The sequence below is a fragment of the Rattus norvegicus genome, chromosome 5 (genome assembly GCF_021556685.1).
Source record: "Rattus norvegicus strain SHRSP/BbbUtx chromosome 5, alternate assembly SHRSP_T2T, whole genome shotgun sequence".
Taxonomy (NCBI): domain Eukaryota; kingdom Metazoa; phylum Chordata; class Mammalia; order Rodentia; family Muridae; genus Rattus; species Rattus norvegicus.
This window is the reverse complement of record NC_141538.1, coordinates 118,873,238-118,898,392: the sequence shown is the minus strand read 5'-3', so window position 1 is coordinate 118,898,392 and position 25,155 is coordinate 118,873,238. Positions and strand designations below refer to the sequence as shown.

Genomic DNA, 25,155 nt, shown 5'->3' with positions numbered 1-25,155 from the left:
GGAGGCGGAACCGGAAGCGCGAGGACGCGGTGCCCAACATGGCGGCCGCCTGGCCCGCGGGTCGGGCTTCTCCAGCGGCGGGGCCTCCGGCCCTCCTCCGCACTCTGTGGCTCGTGACGGTCGCCGCGGGACATTGTGGGGCTGCTGCCTCTGGCGCTGTCGGAGGCGAGGAGACGCCCAAGTGTGAGGACCTCAGAGTGGGACAATATCCTCCGGAAAGTCGGCCTTCTCAGGCGGTCAGCAGGACCCCGGGCAGTGGGACGGGGACCATAGCCTCTGCTGTGGCTCTAGTGACTAACGGACCCAGGGAGGTGAGGAGGGCTGTGGGGACGAAAGGCGAGCACTGTGTGCTTTCCCTGGGTCGACCAGTGGTTGGCACTTCTTTTTTCCGATTGACCATGAATTTTACCGGGTTGTTCACTTAGTCAAACACACAAACATCCAGGCTTTGTCCCAGATACTGTAAGTGCAAAAATTGTTAGATGCGTCCCTGAAAGTTTGCAGGTGTTGAGGGAGACAAGTAATTACTAGTGAGCCAATGCATGTTTCTCGTTTGTTATTAACATTACATATATCACCTACAGCCATCATCAGATGGACTGCCGCCAGGCAACTGACTGCTTCACTTTTTGTTTAGACAAATTATTATTATTTGTTTTTAAATTAGAGTTCCTCTTGGATGTTTTAATTCTTTGGGAGAATTTCACCCAGTGGATTTTGATCATATTCACACCGACTTTTTAACTTCTAATTCCTTCAAGATCGGGTCTTCTCTCCCACTCCCTCTTAACCTCGCCCTCCCCCGCCCCCCTACTCTTAACAGAAACTAACACAGGGAGTCAGATTTGTGCTGCTCATCTCCACGGTGGTGTGGGTTATCCACTGAAGCATAGTTGCCTTACCTGGGGACTTAAAACTGATTCTCTAACTTAGAAGCCATCAACTGGCAATAGTTAGGGGCAGGGGCTTTTGAATGAGCAAATAATTTAAGTCTAACACATACTAATAACAGTGACCCCCCCCCCCAACTTAAAGTACCGTTTATGGCAGTTTAATTAGAATTGTCTTATTACAATAACATGCAACCCAGAAACAAGGTGAGATGCCTGTTAAACTCAAACTCAAATAGCTATGTTTGAACAAAAATTTGAATATTGACACAGTGCCTCAAACATTTGTGTACAGATACTCAAACCTGCAGAAACAAGAAAGGTTCTTAAGAAAAATCTTAAAATTAAGAAAACTCTGTAGTATCTGTGAATTAAAGAGAGCATCCATGAAATTTTCACAGACTACCTCTAATTTACTTTGCTAATCCCATCCTGCAGGGAGTTTCTGACATACTGAGTGTAGCATTGATTTAGGAAAGACCAGAATGTCCTTCTAAGAAGTATTTGAGCTGATTATGCGCTGTTGAACCCTGGTGAGAAGTGACTGAGCCTGTAGAACTCTGGTGACAGCTGAGCATTGCCTTAATGTCCTAACTAAAGAAGACCTTTCCAGAGTTGAGTCAGAAATCCAACGAAGGGTCAACCTGTGACTAAAGACATCTTGTATGTACCACACTTATTCCATTGGAGTGTGAATCATATAATCTTTAGACAATAAAACTTACAGACATTCTTATTATTTTGGCATCTATTAGAGGGTGGTTTTCAGTAACTTAAGATCCTACTGGAGACACTCTCCATAGAGATAACAAATACCACAGATGCAAAGTATCCCAGCTTTGATCTGATTTGGCTGCCAGGAGGTCATGATTTACATGGCTGGATAAGCCACTCAAAGTTAAAAGCTCAGCTTGTGCTTCTGTGGCATAGGAATAGCAATATCTTCCTCATCCGTTTGTGTTACATGAAATTAAGTGTGAATTAGTTGAATCCAGAGCTCTGGAAACTGATTTGTTTTAAATCTTAAAATAATTTGGTGCTTTCTGTTAATTCCCTGATGTTCTTTGAAGATGGAATTATTGCTAGAACTTTTGATAAAAATTTATCTTTTATGGCTTCCGTATGATAAATTATCAACTATTATCTAGGTAATACTAAAAGTGTATTTGAGGTTTTTTGTTTTGAGATAGAGTCTTTACATAACCCTGGCAGACCCGGAACTCATTCTGTAGATGCTGACCTTGAACTCAAGAGAGGTTGAATTCAACCTGCCTTTGCCTCCCAAGTGGTGGGACTAAAGGCACGCATCACCGCACTAGGTTTAAAAGTGTGTTTGTGTCTGAGTTTGTTGATTTGGACAAACTCAAAACCTCTCTGTACATGCAAATCAATAGGAGTATATGAGATTTAAAACATTTTATGCTAGAAATATAATTCAAATTTCCTTAACCTTTTAAACATATATTTGTAAAGAACCAAAAATAAATGATGCTACGCAAGAACCAGTTAATTGTACAAACTACACAGCTCATGGTAAGGTTTCCAGAATCATCTCTTTAAAATATTTTGTAAGATTTTTACCTATTTCAAGTAACAGTGCATAAGCCCTCACGGTAATTAATAAATGTGTTTTATGTTGCACTAAATAATAAGAATAATTTAGATTTGAAAACTGAAATTAAAACTGTCAACATTCAATTAATTAGTTTGTTAATTAACTAATTATACCAGAGTTATACCCAGTGTCACTATTTAAGTTAAGCAATTTTTCTTAATTATATGATCTGTTTTTTCTGCTTATTTGTGTTACAACATTAGAATCTGTTATATAAACCATGTTTTTACATTTTTGTCTGTTTAACTGAAATATGAAACTATTGTGTATATTAGTTGTATGATGAAATGTTCTGTGTGTGTGCAATACTTAAATCAGGATAACTATATTTATCTCTTTAAATATTTCTAGCCTTCTGCTTCCCTAGCTCTGTTATAGAGGTATAAATATAGTTATTTAGTTAGGGTTTTACTTCTTTTTTTTTCCTTCTTTCTCTCTCTTTTTTAAGACAGGGTGTCACCGTGTAAGCCTTGACATCACAGAGATCTTCCTGCCTCTTCCTCCATAGTGCTAGGATTAAAGGTATGCACTACCATGTTATCTTAGTCACTGTTCTGTCATGTGAAGAGACACCGTGACTAAGGCAACTCTCATAAAAGGAAGTGTTTAGTTGGGGCTGGCGTACAGTTTCAGAGGTTTAGTTCATTACCATCATGTTGGGGAGCATGCTGGTATGCATGATGCAGGGGCAGCTACAGAAAGCTACATCCTGACCCACAGGCAGAGAGCAATGGGGCTAGAGCAGGCTTTTGAAACCGCAAATCCTACCCCCAGGGACATACTTCTTCCAACAAGGCCACATCTTCTTTTTAAATAGTGTCAAATCCTGATGACTGAGCATTCAAATATATGAGCCTACAGGGCCATTTTTGTTCAGATTACCACATATGCCCAGCTAGTTAGGACTTTTATTTTTCATTTTCTTATTTAAAATTTTTTTTTTAATTTTGTGTGTATGTGTCTGAGTAGGGGTATAAACATTGTGTGCATTCAGGAGACTGGAAGCCAGAAGAAGCATTGGATCCCCTAGAACTGGATGAACTAGAACCAGTGGATGTAGGTGCTGGGGCTCTGCAATACACATGTATAGAGGCCAGGAGAACTTAACAGTCATCAATTCCTGACTTTTGCCCTGTTCCCAGGTCTCAGGCTCAGGATGGCAGGCTTGGCAGCAAATGTGCTTACTCACTGAGCCATCTACCCACCTTTGGACAAGTGTTTTTAATTAATGGGAAAGAACTTGAAGTTGAATGTGGCAGTACATGCCTATAACCCAGCCCCAGGGTGGCTTAGACAGGAAGATCATGAGTTTGAGACCATCATGGTCTGTACATTGAATCTGAAGCCAGCCTGGGTTCTATTGTGAGAGAGAGTTATAGGGGACATCAAGCTGTTCAATAAATTACACAGAAATGTATCCCCCATATATACACTTGAAATGTAGACTCCAGTATATCCTACCTATTAAAACAGTATGGTGAAGATTTTATATATGCATCGACTATCAAAGTATGTCAGAAGTGTTTTGATAGTGGATAGCACTTTATTCTAATGATTGAAAGGAGGGGAGTGTCCCTCATTCTAAATATGTATAAGGCTAGGTGAAATTTAGTATTAATGGCTTCCGTCTTAGTTACTGTTCTGTTGCTGTGAGGAGACAGACTCAGGCAACTCATAAAGAAAGCATTTAATTTGGGGAGTGGGGAGCGTACTTACAATTTCAGAGGCTCAGTCCACTATCATCATGGCAGGGAGCATGGGGGCACATAGGCAGAAAGAGAGAACTGGGCCTAGCCAGATTTTGAAATCTTAAAACCCACCCCCAGCACTTGGGAGGGAGAGGCAGGTGAATATTTGATTTGAGTTTGAGTCCAGCATGATCGATCCTTGTCTCCAAAAAAAAAAAAAAAAAAGAAAGAAAGAAAGAAAAAAGAAATGAAAGAAAAGGAGCTGGACCAATACAGATGCTGTGCACACAACCAAACACTGGACTGAGTGTGGAGACCCCAATAAGGAAAAACTGTAGGAGCTGAAGGGGTTTGCAACCCCATAGGAAGAACAACAATATCAACCAGACCCCCCAAAGCTCCCAGGGACTAAACCACCAACCAAAATGCACACAAGAGGGCACCCATGGCTCCAGCTGGATATGTAGCAGAGGATGGCCTTATTGGACATCATTGGAAGGGGAGCTCCTTGGTCCTCTGGAGGCTTGATGACCCAGGGTAGGGAAATGCTAGGGTGCTGAGGCAGGAGTGGATAGGCAGATGGGGGACGGAGGAGAGATAGGGGGTCTGTGGAGGGGAAACTAGAAAGGGTGATAACATTTGAAATGTAAATAAATAAAATAACCAATAAAAAATGGAAAAAAGGAAAGTACCATATTAGAATTATAAATACTGTTTTGTCTCTTGAAGACCTGATTCTAGATAGTCGGCAGACAGATCTGACAAGGCTGTATAATAAGAAAGTAAGTTGACAGGCACCAGCGGCACTGACTTTAATCCTAGTAATTAGGAGGCAGAAGCAGGTGGTTCTTTAAGTTTGAGACCAGCCTGGTCTGTAGACTGAGTTCCAGCACACTAACATAAGGCTACACAGAGTCCCTATCTTAAAAAAAAAAGAAAAGAAAATTTCCAAAGTATGTTAGTTTTCTGTTACTGTGATAAAATATCAGAGATTAAGAAATATTTTTTAAAAGATTTATATTTTATGTATTGAGTACACTGCAGAAGTCTTCAGACACACCAGAAGAGGGCGTCAGATCCCTTTACAGATGGTTGTGAGCCACCATGTGGTTGCTGGGAATTGAACTCAGGACCTCTAGAAGAGCAGTCAGTGCTCTTAACCACCGAGCCATCTCTCCAGCCCCCAAGATTTAAAAAATTAAAGAAGGAAAGATTTCTTTCTGTCTCACGGTTCCTATACATGCTGGCTCCATTGTTTTTTAGCTTATGGTAAGACAGAAACAATGATGGAAAGACTTGGTACAGGAAACTTGTTCGTATTTTGGCTGCCTGGGAGCAAAGAAAAGACAGAACTGGGAATAAGGACTGGTTAAAATCATGCCCCAGTGATCAACATCCTCCAAACAGGTCGTACCCCTTGAAGGCGTATCAGAAGTCTGATAGTGAGCTTTCCATTTAATTGTTGGAGTTCGGTTTTGCTTAGATTTGATTGTGACTGTGCCCTGGTTCTTCTCTTTTGGAGTAGAAAAGTATTTAATTTGTGTTTGAATTTACAGGAACATACAGTTGATATTTTGAATATTTTAGATAGACTATGGTTATTTTAGGGACTGAATATTTGACACAAACTAGAGTCATTTTAGAAGAGGGAATTTCAGTTAAGAAAATATCCCCACCAGATTAGGCTATGGGCAACCCTGTGGTGAATTTTCTTGATTGATGATGGATGTGGAAGGCCCAGTTTACTGTGAACTGTGCTACCCCAGGGATGTTGGTCCTGGCTGCTATAAGAAAGCAGGATGAGCAAGCCATGAGGAACAGCAGTAATTAGCCCTCTTCCATGGTCTCTGGATCAGCTCCTGCCTCTAGGTTGCTTCCCTTAGTGATGGAGTACTGTGGAAACGTAAGCTGAAATAGACACTTTCCTTCAGAGTTGATTTTGGTCATGGTCTTTATCACAGCAAAGAAACTCTAAGACAATGTGTGTAAGTGCACATGCACATGTCACAGCATGTGAGAACATAGGGCAGTTTTGTAGCACTTTGCCCTTCTTTATGTGGGCTCTTGGGGCTTGGAATCCGACATTGAAATCAAACTGTTCACAGAGCATTGCTCTTTTCTGGCTCTAGAGCACAATCCTTTTTCCCTTTCCCTCTTCTGTACCATCACTGATGGTAGCCACTGATTCTTGGCATCGCTGTCTTGCACTTGTGTTAACTAAATCCTTGCCTCCACCTCCATGTATGTCCCCGGGTGTCTTCACATCCTCCCTTCATGTACCCAGTTTCTCCTATTTTGAGACCGTGTCTTTCCAGTCAGCCTTGGCTGACCTAGACCTCATCGTGTAGACCAGGCTGGTCTTAAATTCACAGAGATCCTCCCCAGTGCTAGGAATTAAAGGTGTGTGCCGCCAGACCTGGCCATTTTCATTTTTTATATAGAAGGTTAAGGCCTACTCTAATAATATCATCTTAACTTGATAAATCTACCAAGAACCTATTTCCAAATAAGGTACCATTTTTAAGGTATATATGTATTTTTTTTTTTTGTTGCCTAAAATGGAAGTAAGTTTTTTTTTTTTTTTAAAACGTATAGAAAAGCCTGTTGTCAGATGATGATGAACATCAAATTCTTCTGTTTTGGGGGGATTTTTTTTGTTTTTTTGTTGTTGTTCTAGAGTACTATAGCATTGTAATCTTAATGTAGTATTTAGTATTCTTGGAACTACATATTTTTGCAGCTGTTTAAATTCATAATGAAAAATTCAAATATCAGATATGTGAAGCTTTAGAAAATATTTAGGAAGAATAATGAGAGCAAAAATGTTCGAAGCCTGTCAGTCCCGAGAAGGGCTTGGATTCCAGAGAGGGTCTAGGCAGCGGAGACTGGTCTTGAGCTTGCTGTGTAGCCAAGAGGATGACTTTGAACTTCTGATCTTCCTCCCTCTGCATCCTCAGGGCTGGGGGTTGCAGGCATGCATGTGTTGTTACCTTGTTGGCTTTGTTATCATTGGACACTTCATTACTGGGGGACTGTGGTGCACCGTGGGGTGTCTAGTACTGTGTGCAGCCACTATCCCCCATGCTAATAGCAGTCCTCCAGGAATAATAACAAAATGCCTCCAAGAATTACCTGATGTCTTCTGGGGACCACAGTCAGCCCAATTAAGAATTATTGATCTAAGCCAGACATGGTGGCTCACACAGTCCTAACACTTGTAGCCTGAGGCAGAAGGATGTTGAGTTTGGTTGCAAATGTCCTGTCCCAAGAAAGAAAGAGCAAAAGACAAATAAATGTACTGTTCAGTCCATTTGTGATACCCGTGCTTTAAGTTCCAGCACTCAAAGCCTGAGGCAGGAGTACAGTTGGAGGCAGCCTGTGCACCACACAGAGTGCTAGTGCTCTCCCTTGTCCTTGCTCTGTCTTGGAAGATTCAGTCCGGGGCCCTGCACATGCCTGCCGAGGACTTCACCGAGGACTACATTCCTTGCCTTTGCATACCTTAGCACTGTGTAAACCTTGCTGTGTGTCTTGAGTCATAGTGAAAGCGATTGTTTTGTAGAAGTTTTTATTGAAAGCTTTGATACTCTGTGCCCCGTGCGTTGTGAGTCAGAACGGGTCACTACCGTGGTTCACAGGTGAACTGATGTGCTGTCTTTCAGTTGTGTCACAACTGTAAAGCTCTGGCCTAACTACAACAGTCTCAGCTATAGTCCCTGCAGGGTACTACCCCAATACCATTACTTCTTCACTTCCCCTCTTCACATTCACTTTATGTAATAGTTCCCAACTGAGTTGAATTCGTGTCTTTTATCTTACGTGTCACCTTGCTTTAGATTTTAAAGTGTATTAAATAAGTAAAGTTTATGGATTGTCTGGTTTGAACTGTGAGGAGTCCAGTGAATACAGGCCTCTCGTAGAGGTTTTTTGGGTTTTTTTTTGTTTTTTGTTTTTTTTGTTTTGTTTTTTTTTTTGGGGGGGGGACAATTTTCATGTACTATTCTGCCCAGAAAAACAAAACAGAACAGAACAAAACAAAAAACTGATTTGTTGGAAACCTTAGAATAGTTACAAACCAAACAGAAAATATATTTCTTTCACAATAAAACCATCAGATCTCTGTGTGTATTTTATTACACAAAATTCTATTTTTAGCATTTTCCAAAAAAACCCCATGATTGTTGATGCTAAATGTAGAGGTAAGTATTTGCTTAAACTATCCTAAAAATATTATTACTGTTGGTGTTCACTGAGAGGACTCATCTCAGTTAGAGTGTGCATGTATGCACATAGATATTGAAGAACATGTTTCTTCAGATAGGCATGGTATCACATGTCTTTAATCCCAGTTCTTGGAGGGATGATGGACTTCAAGGTAAACTTTTGCCACATGCAAATGAGTTAGAGGCCAGCCTGGTATACATGAGACCTGGTCTCAAACAGACAAACAAAATGTGTTGAGTACACACTAATGCTATAGACTTTGTGGTACATAGTTCTATATATTAACCACAATGGCCCTATGATGTAGGTGATCTTAATGTTATTTTTACCTACAAGGAGGCCAAGGACTGAAAGAGACAAAAATAGCCCAGATAAGGTCATCCTTGCTTCTGAATTCTTCTTTTCACCATAAAGCTGTGAAGAAGCTTTACTTTTAGGACAGGGTTGACCTGGCACAAAGTCACGTCTGTGCTGCTTGTTTATATTGTGTCTTGGGTTATATGTGCAGATTTACATTGCTGAATGCTGAAATAACACTATACCGAGACCCAGAATATATATCCTGTAATTATTCTGTATAATATACTTGTATACATACACAAGTACGTGTATGGAAGCCATTGTCTACAATAGTCATCAGTTACTTACCTTGTGCTATGGCAAAATACCTGGTTTAAAACAAAGAAGGTTATTTTGGCTCCCAGTCTGTTTCAGGGGACACAGTTTATGGTGGCAGGAAAGGTGTGATGGCAGGGGCAAGAGGCAGCAGAACACACTGCGCCGTAGTCAGGAAGCAGCATGAGTGCTGGTGTCAGCACTTTCTCCTTTACATTCTGTCTGCCATCCCTGTTAACAAGTGATGCCATCCACACTTAGGTGGGTCTTCCCTAACTAGGTTAACTTTCATTCAGATAATTCCGCAGGTATGCACAGAGTTGACAGTCACGATTAGCCATCATAAATAATTAATAAAAGCTGGAGATATAAACCATAGATTCTGTTGGAATAGCTTGATAAATATCAAATGGATTGCCAACAAAAATTCAAGTATCCTTTATTTAAAGATGAAAATTTTTAAAATCAGTAATATTTACAGTTCTTTTGTTATCAGAGGCAAGAGAATGAACTAGACGGGTCTTGAACACATCTAAAACAGTATAGCCATATTTGTATTATTGTGTAGAGAGAATGTTATCATATTTTCTTCTATACAAATGCATCTCATATATATAATGGAATTCTTTAACTTCCTGTCTACAGTCTTCTGTCAGATGTTACAATGGGAGATAGTTGTTATAATATTATAGGTTATTTTGTCTTTTGCCATTCTTGAAAAAAATTCACTTTTCTGTCTTTAGTTCAATGTTTTCCAGCACCCAACATAACTTGTAAGGATTTGAGTGGTAATGAAACACATTTTACTGGAAGTGAAGTTGGTTTTCTCAAGCCCATATCTTGCCGAAATGTGTAAGTACATTACTGAAAATTAAAATGTAGTATCTTGATTACATGGAGTGAACAATAATGAGATGTTATGGGAAGTCCTGCAAGTATCATATGTATCTTCTTGCTAATGTCAGACAACCATCTATTTTAAGTTCATTAGCCAGGAGCTGGGCTAACTTGTGAGGTAATAAAGAATAGAAATTGACTCAGGCCCTGTTAAGTAAGTTGATATTACCAACCGAATTATGCATACTTTTTTTCAAAATATAAACGCAAATGAGTATTTACATATTATATCAGAAGAAACAGTATTGTTAATTGTTTGTACACTGTGTTAGTTACTTTTCTCACTGCTGTGACAAAATACCATACAAAAGCAACTTACAAAGAAGGGTACAGGGTGTCATAGCGAGGACAGCATAGTGGAGGAGCTCGAGGCAGCTGCTTTCTTGTGTTGGTAGTCAGGGAGAAATGAAGGCTGGGCTCAGTTTACTCTGTCTTTTTATTCACTCCAGAACCCCAGCCTGTGGGATATGCTGTCCACACTTAGGGTGGGTTTTCATACTCCAAACCAGCCTAGAAACTCCTCTGTAGACATGGCCAGAGATGTGTCTCCTCAGTAATTCTATATCCTGTCAGGTTGACAGGATTAACTGTCCTACAGTGGTTTCATTCTTTGTAATAGATGGGCAATAGCATTAGGCAAAATTCAGAAGCTGGATGAGTGTGGGATAATAAAGGAATGGTCTCTGTTTAGAGAATCTTTTATTTTTTCCTATTAGAAAGCTTACATTCAGTTTTTCGGCTGTGAACTAAAGACATGTTTACTTTTCCTACCTTCTTTCACTTCTGCAATTGTCTGTATATTAGAACTATATAAATGGTTGTGTTTTATTTGGTGGTACATTTTGCAGTCACTTTTTTTTTTTTATTAACTTGAGTATTTCTTATATACATTTCAAGTGTTACTCCCTTTCCCGGTTTCCGGGCAAACATCCCCCTCCCCCCTCCCCTTCTTTATGGGTGTTCCCCCTCCCCATCCTCCCCCCCTTGCTGCCCTCCCCCCAACAATCTAGTTCACTGGGGGTTCAGTCTTAGCAGGACCCAGGGCTTCCCCTTCCACTGGTGCTCTTACTAGGATATTCATTGCTACCTATGAGGTCAGAGTCCAGGGTCAGTCCATGTATAGTCTTTAGGTAGTGGCTTAGTCCCTGGAAGCTCTGGTTGCTTGGCTGCAGTCACTTTAAGAAATAAATAATATTTGGATTTTTCTACAACTTTTTTCAGAATCCTTAGAAAGAATTAGTGATGTAAAAATTGTTAAAAGAAATTGCTTCCTAGCACTTAGGTATTGTTTATTCAATTTTTAAATTATAGGTTGGTACTTCTACCTTATCTATCAGAAATGACAGAAAAAATATTAGATTCTGGTGTGAAAAAGATTTCATGGCTCTTAGTACAACTAAAAACACATCTGTGAGAACCCCATCTCTCTCAGCTGGCCTGTCACAGTAACTATTCTTGATACTTAGTTTTAAGTTAGTCTGAATTTTATTACAGTGTCTCAGGGTAGATTAAACTGAGAGAGACCAAGCTTTGCTAAATATGGTTATAAATCACTGATGTCAGTTTTAATAATAAAATCAGTAAGGAAAACAGACACTCTAGTCTCCTAGCCAATTTATTCCCCTCTCACAGTAAAAGCTACAGATCCCAAATACATTTTTTTGATGAGCATTGTATCAGAACATGGGATTGCATTAGTAGTTTCACTGTAAGAGCTGCACACCCAGCATGGCCTGCCGTGTCCATTCCCTTCAACAGAATGCACAGTATGTGTGTGGCAAAGGCCAGCTATGAATAGGCGCACTGGTAAACTCTGTTTGCTGGGGGTTCCCTTCTCATTGACATGGGTTTTTTTCCTACTCTTGCTGGCATAGTTTTGAAACTATATAATATTAATGTTTAATTAAAATTCCATTTCAGCATTACACAGCATTACGGATAGCTACTCTGTAGTCTTCAGAAACTGAAGTCTAGTAACCACATCTATTGATTACTTAGCCATTCAACTATTTATACTGGTTATCTGCGTTAGCTGGAGCAGGCTAAATTGTGTAAATTTCAGTAGTTTAGCACAGTAAGAATTATTCTTTCATGAATGATGTGGTCTAGTTTGGGTTGCCTTGGAGTTCTGGGTTCCGGTCTGAGCAGGTGTGGTCCCACACAGCCAGGCAGGACCCAGCATTTCCATGGCTTTTCTCTAGAGGAATCTAGAGTCCTTTCCACTCACAGATGGGAGCCCTTTGCAAGTATATTTAAGGATGAAGTCCAGAAATAGCCTTATTTTCAGCCTTCTTTCCATTGACCAAAACACAGTTATAGCTGCACTCACTTGCAAGGCCAGCTAGTTATTGCAGTTCTGGTGATTGGAAAATGAGAAATGGTTTGTTGAATAACAAGGAGTCTCTGCCCTTCCAGGCCGTCTTCAGCATGACTTGCACACATAACTCTTGTTGATGTATTTCATTCCCTTTACACAACAAACTTTTGAATAATTGTTTATACAATACGTACTCATCAACTATTAAACTTTCTGAGTAGAGCCATACTGGAATTTACCAGCAATACTTACTTCTCTATCAAATATTATTTATATATTAAATTTGTACAGTATATTAAAATTGTTCTATGACATTGGCTATTCCCTTCTTTTAAAATGCTTTCTTTTCTTAATTTCTCATATAAATTCAATCCTTTTTTTTACCGTGCCTTAGGTTCTCTCTCCCTCCCTCCCTCCCTCCCTCCCTCCTCCTCCTCTTCTTCCTCCTCCTCTTCCTCCTCCTCCTTCTTCTTCTTCTTCTCTTCTCTCTCTCTCTCTCTCTCTCTCTCTCTCTCTCTCTCTCTCTCTCTCTCTCTCTCTCATGTGTGAGTGTGTGAGAGATGTGAGTGCCTGTGGAGGCCAGAAGAAGGCATTGGCTCCCTTGGGGCTGGAATTACAGATGGTTGTGTGCTGCCTGATGTGGGTACTGGGAAACTGAACTGTGGTCCTCTGGGCAGCAGTGAAGGCCAAGCCATCTCCAGCCACCTTAGCTTTTTTGTGATTGTTGCTATACCCAAACACTATTCTTGGTCCTGTATTTTGTTTATGAAGCAGAAGATTTAAGCAAGGGTATGCAGTGTCAGGTTTGGGGGTGGTGAGGGGCACAGTTGTATATGCCCTAGATGAGGCTCAGGCTTCCTGAGAGAGTCCCTGATTTTATCTTTGATCTATCCACCCTTTATATGTGATCATCTTTGTTATGGTCCCTAAAACTGAACACAGTTTATTTTCCCTCTGGTACTTGTCTCATGAGTGGCACCTGTTGTACTCTGTTTCTTAAAGCACTGTTCTAGTGCTTGGTGGACAGAAGCAGGGGGATCATAAGTTTGAGGCTAGCCTGCACTATGTGGAGGCTACTATCCTAGATAGGCTACTACCCTATCTCAAACAAAACAATAAACCCATAAAACAGAGCTGCCAGTCAGAAGCTTTGGAGTCATTCTCTCCTTTTCCCTTAATCTCCATTGAGAGTCTGATTGCTTCTGCTTCCTCGGTGTCTGCTGAGTTCCTTCACTTCTTTCTTCTCTTGGCCTCATACCTGCTGTGCAGCCAGGGTTCATCTTGGAGTCTTGATTCCCTTGCTTCCGTCTTCTACTGCTGGGATTATAGCCATGTACCCTCAACCTCACGACACTAAGTATTTCCTGTGTGTTCATAACTTAACTTGTATGTTCAGCTGGTTTTTATTCAGCCCTGTTGGGGATCTCATAGATTTCTCAAATTCACATGTCCAAACCTAATTTTCATTTCCCTTTCAAGAATCATCCATCTGTATTTTCCTCCTTCAACTTTCTTCAACTTCCTAATGCTTAATGTAAAATCTGGAGTGCTATTACTGCTTCTTTCCTTCTTTTCTAATGCCCTAAATTTAAAATATTAGAAATTGTGCATACAGTTACCATATCCAGAGTCTGACACTCTCAGCACTGTTTTGCTGTTGTTCTGACCAGCCATTGTTGTTTTGCTTGTTTTGCTGTTGTTCTGACCAGCCATTGTTGTTTTGCTTGTTTTGCTGTTGTTCCGACCAGCCATTGTTGTTTTGCTTGTTTTGCTGTTGTTTTGACCAGCCATTGTTGTTTCTCACCTGAGCATCGAGAACCATCAAACGCTTTGTCTTCATGCTCAGATTTGAGTTGTCAGTGAGCTCTCAGCCCGAGACTCCACCACCAGGACAGCGTCTGTCTCACTGCTTTGGGGCTTGGCTCTGTTGCTTACTTTGGCTTAAGGTTAATGGGTGGCAGACATAAAAAGGCTTAAGTGTTTGTGAGTTGTGTTTGTCAGCTTTCCTTTTGTATTTTGATGAGATAATCCTGAAAAGAACTTGCCACAAGTGTCTGCCATGTTTTCAGCCTGAACCCTAGAAAATCTCACTGACTCAAAGGGAATCTGTAGCTGTGATGAAGCTCAGGGCACCTCAGCCCAGGGTAGTCAGCCGAAGCAGGTGCGGCCATGTTGATCTGCATTGAACCACAGCCAGGCTGCCGGTATAGGTGTGAGGATAATAGCTTGTTACGCAGGCCATTGAATGTGGAGCTTGTTCTATGACATGCTTGTGACATTAGTTGACAAATACTCCATTGCAATGTGTTTTTGGTGTAACGACCGCGGGATCTGAAAGTGTAAAGTAGAGCCTGTCACAGTGTTAAATCCTCGAAGTGAAAGTTGGCATGACAGCGGTGGTCAGCAGCACAGGTGCCGCTGCTCTTGCTCTTCCTCCGTATGCTTCTGCTGCGCAGGCCTGAGTCCGCCCCCAGCCCATACAGTGTACTGCTTTGCCCTGACTGCTGCCTCTCTCGGAGACTGACACAGCATCCTACTTACTCACTCAGATTAAGTAGCCCCCAACATTCTGGACTTTCTCTACACACTAGAATTCTGGATTTGGTAACCATCTGCTCTCCCTTTTCTTGTTTCCTGTCATCTGTAACTTTCTAACGAACTATACAATTAGATTTTAAATATGTTTGTATTGTTGCCACTGATACATAAGTCTCTGAGGGACGGAGGTCTATGCTGCTTTTATTCACTAAGCACTGTACAGTGCTTAGCACTCATTGTATACTAAAAGCTCTGCATAGTGTTGCTTACATAGCCTCCAAAAAGACGAATGAATGAACGGGTGTGTGAGCCACTGGACAAATAAATAAATAATAACTCACAGACTGGCGTCCTAAAGTGTTCTCCTGTTTGCAGTGCATGGCTGTGACACTGAGTTCTGGTTCTATGCAGGAATGGCTATTCATACAAAGTGGCAGTTGCACTATCTCTTTTTTTGGGATGGCTGGGAGCAGATCGATTTTACCTCGGATATCCTGCCTTAGGTGAGTATCCTTCACCCAAAAATGAAAAGAAGAAAATGCTTGTGAGGCTTGTATAGAGTTTGTGGTAAGTGAGCATTTGCCTTTGGTTTAAGTCTCTCCAGGTACAAGACTTGTGTGAGTTGCATAGGCACATTTTTCTCTGAGTTTATAGTATGCAGTTCTGCAAGCCAGCCAAGGCAGTCTCCTTTTGGAAAATGCACTTCTGGATTATCACTTGACCACTGTGTTATGCTAGGGCCACAGTGTCTATATGATAAGTGTTTACGAGTGTGTGATTTCTCTCCAAAAGAGTGTCATCTGCCAGTCACTGTCACTGTTGCCCCATTATTGCCCTGAGAATAGAAGCAGCCCCTCTTAGGACAGGTTGGATTTTGGTGATCTCTAGGTTGGGTCCATAACTTGGTTGTTGTGAACGATGCTGCAGTACTGTGGGTGTACAAGTATCTCTGAGGTGTGTTGACGTTGAGGGCTTTGGGTAAGAACGCAGGAGTGCTGTAGCTGTGTCTCATGGAGGACACATAGTGAGCTTTTGGAGTTTCATGGAATCTTTGGCGTTTGGTAAGGTAGCCTCCTTCAGTGCCTGAGCACGGAGGTCTTTCTGTCTTCTAGTATCTCCTAGCAGTGTTTCCCTTTTCTCTTCAGTGTTTTAACTCTTCATTAGACTTATCTTATACTCCCTTGGTTAGGTGTATTTTAAGGTATTTTACTTTTTGTTGAGGCAAATTGAGAATTTTTTTCCCCGTAACATGTTTGTTAATAGACTACAGGAAAGCTTCTCATTTATTTTTTCTTTTTTATCTTATATTTTAAAATTTTTATTTTTATCTCCATAAGTGTGTTTATTTACTTTATAGTCTGATCAAAGCTCCTCTCCTTCCTTTCCTCCCTGTCCCACCCTTACACCCCTCTCCTATTCCCCCCTCCTCTTCTCAGAAAGGGGGAGCGCCCCCCCCAATGGGTACCCACGCACCGTGGCAATCAAGTCACAGCAGGAGTAGTCATATCCTCTCCCTCTGAGGCCAGACAAGGCAAGTCCAGCTAAGGGAAAGGGAACACAGTCAGACAGCCCCTGTTCCAAGGGTTAGGGGACCCACATAAAGAACAAGCTGCTCATCTGCTACATATGTGTAAGGGGCCTAGTTCCAGCCCATGCATACTCTTTGGTTGGTGCCCACTATGGGCCCAGGTTAGTTTACTTTGTAGGTCTTATGGTATTCTTGACCATCCCAACTCCCTCATTCCTCCCCCATTCTTCCACAAGACTCCCTGAGCTCCCCCTGATGTTTGGCTGTGGTCTCTGCATCTGTTTCCATCAGCTGCTGGATGAAGCCTCTCAGAAGACAGCTATGCTAGGCTCCTGTGTGTAAATATAGCAGAATGTTATTAATCCTGTCAGGGATTGGCTCTCTTTCATGGGATGGGTCTGAAGTTGTGGCAGTCATTGGTTGGCCATTTCCTCAATCTCTGCTCCATTTTTATCCCTGCACTTCCCGTAAGCAGGACATATTTTGGGTTGATGGGTTTGTGGGTGCGTTGGTGTCCCCTCTCTCCACTGGGGGTCCTGCCTGGCTATATAGAAAGGTAGCCTCTTCAGGCTCCATATCTTCCACAGCTAGGTATCTTAGCTAGGGTTACCCCAAAAGACTCCCAAGAGTCTTCCCCATTCCAGAGCCATTTCTGTTCTCTCTCTCAGCCCTCCCCAGCTCCCCACACTTGATCTCTACCCCATTCCTGTCTCCACATTTTCTCCTACTCAGTCCCCTTCCATCTGCTTCAGGTGTCTATTTTGCTTTCTAAATGAGAGTCAAGCATCCTCCTTGGGCAACGTCTAACACTCTATATTATTTTGTGTAACTCAGGCTGGCCTTGAACTCTTGATCTTCCTCCTTCTTCCAGTGTGAGCCACCACAATTGGTTCTGTATTAATTTTGTAGACGGCTACTTTCCTGAAACTTTCTCAGAGTTTTCTAGGTAGAGTCTTTAGGGTCATTCATGTAGAAAATCCTATGCTCTATAAGAAAGAATACTTTGGTATCTTCATTTTCTGTTGTGTTCCCATTACTTCTTTCTCTTGTCTTATTGGTTTAAGACTTTTTAAAGTATTGTATTGAATAAGAGAAGAAAATGAGCATCTTTGTTTTGATATCAGGGTAATACTAGTTTTGTAAAAAGAGTCAGAAGTATTCCTTTATTTTCTGTTTCATGATGTAATTTGAGAAGGATTGGTTTTAAGATTTATTTATTCATATTTATGTGTGTGACTTTTTCCTGCATGTATGTATGTGTACAGTGTGTATACCAGGTGCCCTTGGGGTTAAAAGAGGTTGTTAGAGCTGGGCATTAGTGGCATACACCCTTAATCCCAGCACTTGGGAGGCGGGGGAAGCAGATCTCTGAGTTCAAAGCCAGCCTGGTCAACAGAACCAGTTCTAGGATAGCTAAGGCTACACAGAGAAACCAAGTCTCAACACCCCCTCCCCTGGGGGCAAAACGCAAGAAGGAGAAGGGGGCATTAGATTCACTGAAACTAGAGTTGCAAATAGTTGTGAACCACCCTGTGGGTGCTGGGAATTGAACCTGGCTCTTCTGCAAATGTTTAACTGCTGATGCAGAAACTCTGGCCGAAAACTAGTGGAGACCCATCTGCCTCTGCCTCTTGAGTGCTGGGATTAAAGATATGTGCCACTGCTCTTGATTTTGACTACAGAGCTATTAAAAAGAAACTTTAACAGGTCTAGGATGAATTATATGTATTTGAGTTACTAGTCAAATTTTGGATTTTTTTTATTTTTCTTGGACATATTTTGTGGCTTAATAGTATAGATTTGAACTTTCTACTCTGCTCGGTAAAACTTACATCACATGATGTATTTTGTCCCATCAGATCAATAAGGGGCTTTGCTACTAAAAGGTATTCTTCAGCTCTGCTTGTGCTGCTGGCCAGGCACCTGGAGCTCTTCCCTGGCCCTGGTGTGTGGACGTGTAAACATTTATATTTCTTAAGTTTTGTAAGAGTGTATTGTTTTATATTTAGTTACCAATATTTTGTTGTTATATGGATTATTAAATTATTTTGTGACATTTTACGTACATGAAGCTCCTTTAAAATGTTCTTGTATTTTTTTTTTAGGTGAGATTTGATTTTTTTTTTTGACCCAATTGATAAGATATAATTGCCCACTTAAACATACAAAGCCCGGTACCATCCATCCCTTGAGAACATTAATAACAACCTGTAAATACAGAGATTTGATTTTTTAACATTATACTTTTTCTCATCATACTATAGAGTATACAATAGTTTGGTAGAAAACTAGAGTCATTTTAAGTGTTTATGAGGCTTTCTAGACTGTAAACTACTTTCTGTATGTTTTCCTAGGCTTGTTAAAGTTTTGCACTGTGGGATTTTGCGGAATTGGGAGCCTAATTGATTTCGTCCTTATTTCAATGCAGGTGAGTTAGTTTCAGTCTGGAACACAGACTGCCTTTACGATCGGTGAGGAGCTTGGTGGGCTGCTGGTGGGTGTGACACTCAGATACATTAGGAAATAAATGCTTCACAGCTCTTCTGCAGGTGCTGGGCCTAAGTGGTTACACTTCCAGTGAGCATTTCTCAGACTTTAAAACCCATAGCATGTGTATTTCAAAAGGGACTCCATGTTCAGAAATGACTGTGGATACGGGTTCAAGTGCGTTAGAGACTTCCTTACTGAAGAATTTTCTGACGTCTTTATGATTTACGAGTCTCTAAGGCGGGTTGCGATGATTTCTCCGATTTACTATTTACTTGCCTGATAGTCATGATCGTCTCGTCAGTCACGGGAAGAGGATACGTTGGTGAGACTCTGCTGTACGCACCAGTATTCCAGGCAGAAGTCGAGGGTTTGGTTTGGTTTTGTTTCTGAAGTGCATAGACACTCTGAATTGCATTCTGTGCAAATGACAGCAGTTGTAGTCCAGCTTATTTACTGGATGTAGAACAAAGGAACGTATGGGTACTCTGCGTGGTTTCTAGTAATGGGGATAGCCTCAAGCAAAACCAAATCCACACAGATTCTCTATTCTCCGTGATAGCCTCCTTCTCATGCTACAGTGGTGTGGTGGGTGATAGTTTATGAGACACTGTCCATACGCACTTAAAGGTGCCACCAGTTGTTTCTGTTAAATACCGAATGGGTTGTGATTACTTGTGAAACTTCTTCAGTCAGAAGCGAGGATGACTATTGGCAGATGGCACTTCAGCAAGTGTGTATGGGGCACCTGGTGTCCTGAGTGAGAGTGTCAGTGTGTACTTACATCATTGTGTGCTGCTCTGTCTTCTCACTCAGCATGGCCGCCCTTCAGCTCTCGCTGCTTGGTAGCATTGCCTTGTTTTAAAGCCAACCAGCGTACTGTGAGGAGGGGCAGCATATGGACCAAAGATAAAAGTTAAACAAGGAAAATGGTTGGTTTTAAAGTTAGACTTTTTCTGCCTTTACACCCTAGCATTGCCTAGTCAGACATCCTGTGTCCTACCTATGTGAAGGGGGAGGGCATGCAGAGCCAAAGGCTTCTTCTGTGCACGCAGATGTGAGGATGGACTTTTCATTTTAAATGAAGATGAAATGAATTTATGTTTTGTTGGTGTTGTTCAAATTAAAGTATCCAAAATCCAACACACCTTGTTTGTTTTTGAGAGAATATTAGCTGTGAACTGATCTTGCTTCTCCTCTAGAGGCGGAGGAGAAACCAACTCCTACAAGTTTTCCTCTTGATTTCTGCACATGTGCTACGGCCCACGTACTCACACCTGCCCTCCAGCCCTACCCACACAGCAGAAGTCTAAAAATAAACAAACTCCCCAGTGGGTCTGCTGCTCTCATTTAGACACACAGGTTTGGTGAACGAGTGCTCGAGTGTGATAAGTTGAGTTCTTTCCCAGAGGACTTTGAATCTAGCTATCCCAAGACAGGTCTGGTGATATGCTCCACTTTTTAACAGAACATTTCCTTAGGAACCAAGGCTTTAAATAAAGAGAGCTTGGTTTTTGACCCAGATGCTGGCTCTCCTGTAATCCCAGCCCTTGGGGAGGGTAGGGGGTGTTGAGGCAGCGCTTCGATACCAGCCTGAGTTACACAGTAAGTTCAGGACAGTTTGTCTCAAAACAGCCAACCAGAAAATGTTGATTCATTTTGAATAATTTTTAAAATTTGGCTAAAATGGTAAAGATCCTAGGCTTTTCAATTTATCTTAGAATATCCATGATGCAAGAACCATGGTTCCCTTTGGGGAAAGGCAGCCCGTTCCAGAAGTGCTACCTGGACCGCACCTCAGCCATGACTTGTACTCTGTTGACTGAAGGAGAGCTGAACATGCTCCCTCCTGAATCGGCCAGTGCTGGAGCAGGGGCCAGCTTACTCGGGGGTGCTCAGTGTGGGACAGCAGTGAGAAAAGCACAGGACTCCTAAATATCAAGTCTGTCCACTGTTCTGGCGTCATTCACTGACTCCTCGAGTCATTTATGGGAGTGATACACTGGGAAACGGGGTGACTAATAACGTGTGCTGCTCCTGCTCTGCCTTTATTAGGTAGGTTTCAGCTCACTTACCCTGTGCGGAAGTCTCACTAATCCCTAAGCTGTGCTTGCCTCGGAAGACATCCTAGTGAGTGCCACTACTTAAAGAATAATATTTATATTAGTCATTTAGATTAAAATGATCTGTTGCCAAAAGCAATGAAGTCAAGTGGCTTAAATCTGTAAATTTTATACTTGAGTAGACATTCTGATCCTAATTAAAATGTGACCCTGATAAGATGGTTCTAATTCACTTATATAAAAAATAAACTTGCAGAGAAGTCAGTGTGGGCACACCAGAATTCAGCTTGTCCAGGGGTCAGGATTGACAGAGCTACATGGTGGTTGGCTGACTGTAGACAGCTGACACAGTTAATTTGTCACTAGTGTAGCAGCTCCCTTGGAGATGATTCAATCTGGTAAGTGTTTTGTTCTGTCAGTGTTAATATTTGCAGTCTTTTTATGGAGAAAGTTAGAAGTAGTAAGAGAGGTATGTTGGCTCGTGACTGATCTCAGTACTCAAGGGGTTGAGGCAAAGTGCTCTTGAGCTGAGGCTAAAGGGCTACATACTGAGTGTGGAACAGCCTGGGCTACACCGTGAAACCCTGTGTCAACAAAACAAACAAACAATAAAACCCAACTCGTGTAAAGGCACACTTGTTTAATCTTAGCACTTGAGAGATTGAGGCCTGAGAGTTCTAGGTCAATCTAGGCCACGTGAGACTCTGCTCAAAAAGAGAAAAAGAAAAAACAGAGCTTATGTATCCATTTGTTTGTGACTCTTATTTATAAATATTCTGCCACTGACCTATATTCCCAACCCTTCTTTTTGTTTCCGAGTTGATTATGACATTTTAAGTTTTCAGAATAGTTGGGTTATCTAGGAAGCCTGCTATCAACAATTCGGTCTGTTAACTGGGGTCTGTATGTGTTGCTCAGGTCTAGGTAATAAAGTACTTAGCTACTACATTTTTTTTAATTTAATTTATTTTTATTGAAATGCCACTTGAATATACACAAAGAAAAATTTGTTTTATAGTAATAAAATCATATACTTATAAGTTGCAGACACATTAATAAAATTCAGGTAAATAAACTTTTTGTATGTGGTAAAAAAAACTTAACAAAGTTGTGGAACTGTCTTACTTAATGGATAGTTCAAAAGCATTAATTATATTCAGTAATGCTGAGCAACCATCACTGTATATACACTCAAGTATACTAGATGTGTGCCTGTAAGAGTGGAGCAGGACTCTGTGTGTGTGTCTCTCTCTCTGTGTGTCTGTCTGTTAGTATCTATCTGTCATCCATCTATCTATCTATCTATCTATCTATCTATCTATCTATCTATCCATCCATCCATCCATCCATCCTAACCTAATCTATCCTGTTACCCCCCACCCCCCATGTGTGTGTTTGCTCAAATGTGGAACTAGGGATTGAAAATGCTTACTCAAGTGTTAAACAGCAACATGAAAATGTCTTAAAATCATAGTTTACTTTAACTATGATAGTAATTTTAGCTAGGTCCTGGCTGCTTGGGAAGCTGAGTGAGGAAGATTGCAAGTCAAGGCCTACCTGGGCTCAAGTGAGTACAAGGTTGGTCTGTGTCAGTTAATGAAGCCAAGTAAAGTAAAAAGCCTGGAGAGACTGCTTGGTAGAAAGCCTGCCAAGTCTGCAGGAGTCCCTGACTTAAATCCCCCTGGAGCACAGACAAATAATAAGAAGCAGAGTTTCCAGTTAAGGAGATGAGTGGCACAATGCTACGAGATTAGATTTGGAGCAGTAGTTTTTAATCATTTATTTTTATGTATATGAGTGTTCTGCTTGCACGCATACCTGTGCCCACAGAGGCCAAAACCAAGTGTTGAATTGCCTTGCACTGAAGTTACAAAGTGTTACAAGCCACTGTATGGGTGCTAGAAATTGAATCTGAACCCACCGGAAGACCCAGCCACTGCTTGTAACTGCTGAGCCGTTTCTACAGCTCCTTTAGATATTTACTCAGAGAATTTCACATTTCCAAGAATAAGTATAGATCCAAACCACATGGCAGCCCAGTGTGTGCCTGTTGTGTGTGCAGGTGCCTATGAGTGGGAGGGTGCGGTGGGTATGAGTGTACATAGGTGGTGGTGGGGTATTGTCAAGAATTAGACTATGCACATCAAGGATAAAGAGCAAGAGGTTCTCTGCAGTGCACCTCTGTGGCCAGGCCAAAGGAGCCTGTGAGTGGTACTTGTAATGCAGGCAAGCTAAAGATCTTGATATGGGGACGTCATCTTGGTTTACTATGTGGACCCTAATCCGGCGTGAGTCTTGGCTAGAGAATGCCAGTTGACTCCAGAAACTTGCAGCTTTTGTCTTCCAGAACTATAAATGTCTGCCAATTCACCGTGTTTGTAGTTCTTTATTAGAGCGGCTGTTAGAAAATGCTGGGCTTGACTTTTCCAGCTTTATGGCTGTGTCCTTAGGAGACATTAATGTGTGTTATAGAAAGTTCTTAATTTAAATTTTTAATTCAATATTTTACATTTGGGTGTGTATGAGTGTGTGTGTGTGTGTGTGTGTGTGTGTGTGTGTGTACATGCGCAGGAACATATGACATGTAGAGGTCAGAGGACAATTCTGTGGAGTTGGGTCTCCTGCCATTGTGGGCTCCAAAGAGCTCTGGCCATGTGGTAGGCAGCAAATGCATTTTATCCACTGACTCATCTCATTGACCCAGAAGTGACTCTTGATTGTGTTGGCCCTCTTGTTCACCCGCTTGTATGACAAAGAACTTTGAAGTGCTAACATTAATAACTCAAGGGAAAATAAATGCTCTATAATGTGATTTCTCAGTTATACACAACATTGAACCACATTCATGTAAACTATTGTGAGTGCCGTCTTCATATAGGAGGGAGGGACTAGCACTCAGCCTTTCTACAGGTCAGCGGCTGACATACTGTAAAGCACCTGTACTTATACCACCTGCACATGGGCTTGTTAGAAATGCTTAATATAAAAAGGCCACCCAATCATCTATCACCTTATTTCTAACTTTTGTGTATTTTTTCTTCAATGAGTAAATGCAATTATCAGGAAAAATAATACAGGAAGAAAAGTAGAGCAAGAGACTGTGCTCCAGTCTGATCATATACTCCCAGACGTTTCCACAGAGTTATTTGGCCCCTTTCCACTAGCTAAGCTTCACTTTTTTGTTCTCTTAATAAAGTCCCAGAATACGTTGTCTTCTAATTACCTAGTCTCTTATCTTAATGTTCCTAGTAATTCCTCATGACCCTAGCAACAAAAAAGTCACAGATGCATTAGTTTTTACTTAAATTTATACACAGCATCCATAAATGTCAGACAAGTTAATTTAATCTTTAGGAATTAAGTCAACATGCGTAGCAGCAGCTGACATACATGAGCAGCTGGCTGTCTAAGTACTAGTTGAATCCACTAGGGGCAGCTCCCTGTTTGTGGGATGGTGTCTTATCACTGACAACATAAATGTTGAGAGTCTGGTGCCTTCCTGGAATAGTGTAGGCACTATTTGTTGAGATGAGTTTTTGTTTTTATGAGACGGAGTCTCTTTGTGTAGCCCAGGCTGGCTTCAATTCCTTAGTTCAATCAGTTCAGTCCCTGTGTAGTCTTGCCTCAGCCCCCACCTCACGTATCTGGGACTGCAGGTGCTTGCTGTTGCAAGCCTTTTTAGCTTGGGGCTGAATGAACTATATTTATATTTTTAACTAAGTTTCTTTTGTTTTTATCATTTAGATTTACTTATAGTTTCTGTCACATGTGTTTCTGGTTCTTGGCGAGGATAGAAGGGAACTGATGTTGTGAGTGGTTGTGAAGCCACCATGTAGGTGCTGGCAATCACAGCCAGGTCCTCTGTGTGAATGACAACTGCTCTTAACTTCCGAGTCATCTCTTCAGTCCCTGTTTGTTTGTTTGTTTTTGTAAAGCAGTTTTTTGTGTAGCTCAGGTTGACCTTGAACTTGTGATCCCCTGCCTCCATTTCTCAAGTTCTAGGATTACAGTTTAGCATCACAACTCCCAGCTCTGAAATCACTTTAAAATGAGAAGTGTTCTTGACAGCTTTTCCTTACTCCAGTTGTATAACCCTTAGAAGAATATTTTTAAGTCTGTACCCTCTGCATATTTTTAAATTGACATTTAAGTTTTCCATCATAAATTTAAATAGTTGCATGGGATGTAATTTTAAATATTGACATGTTTAAATAAAACTGTTACATCAATTTTTAAATGTATCCAACAGACATAAATACCACAAAATTTAAATGTCATCTACTTTATAAAGAA

The 25,155-nt window shown here is 41.2% G+C and overlaps 1 protein-coding gene across 2 annotated transcripts in view; it reads left to right on the top strand.

The window, feature by feature from the left end:
* Tm2d1 (TM2 domain containing 1) overlaps nucleotides 1-25,155 on the top strand; it is a 30,130-nt gene continuing 4,975 nt past the window's right edge. The window contains exons 1-5 of one of the 2 annotated variants that reach the window (NM_001108670.2): nucleotides 1-205; nucleotides 2,350-2,423; nucleotides 9,776-9,884; nucleotides 15,196-15,287; nucleotides 18,667-18,740. In NM_001108670.2, the coding sequence (NP_001102140.1) occupies nucleotides 39-205; nucleotides 2,350-2,423; nucleotides 9,776-9,884; nucleotides 15,196-15,287; nucleotides 18,667-18,740 (516 nt within the window). In that variant the 5' untranslated portion in view covers nucleotides 1-38. Of the gene's footprint in view, nucleotides 210-2,349; nucleotides 2,424-9,775; nucleotides 9,885-15,195; nucleotides 15,288-18,666; nucleotides 18,741-25,155 lie in introns of both variants that reach the window. The other variant, XM_087549785.1, reaches the window with a different exon arrangement.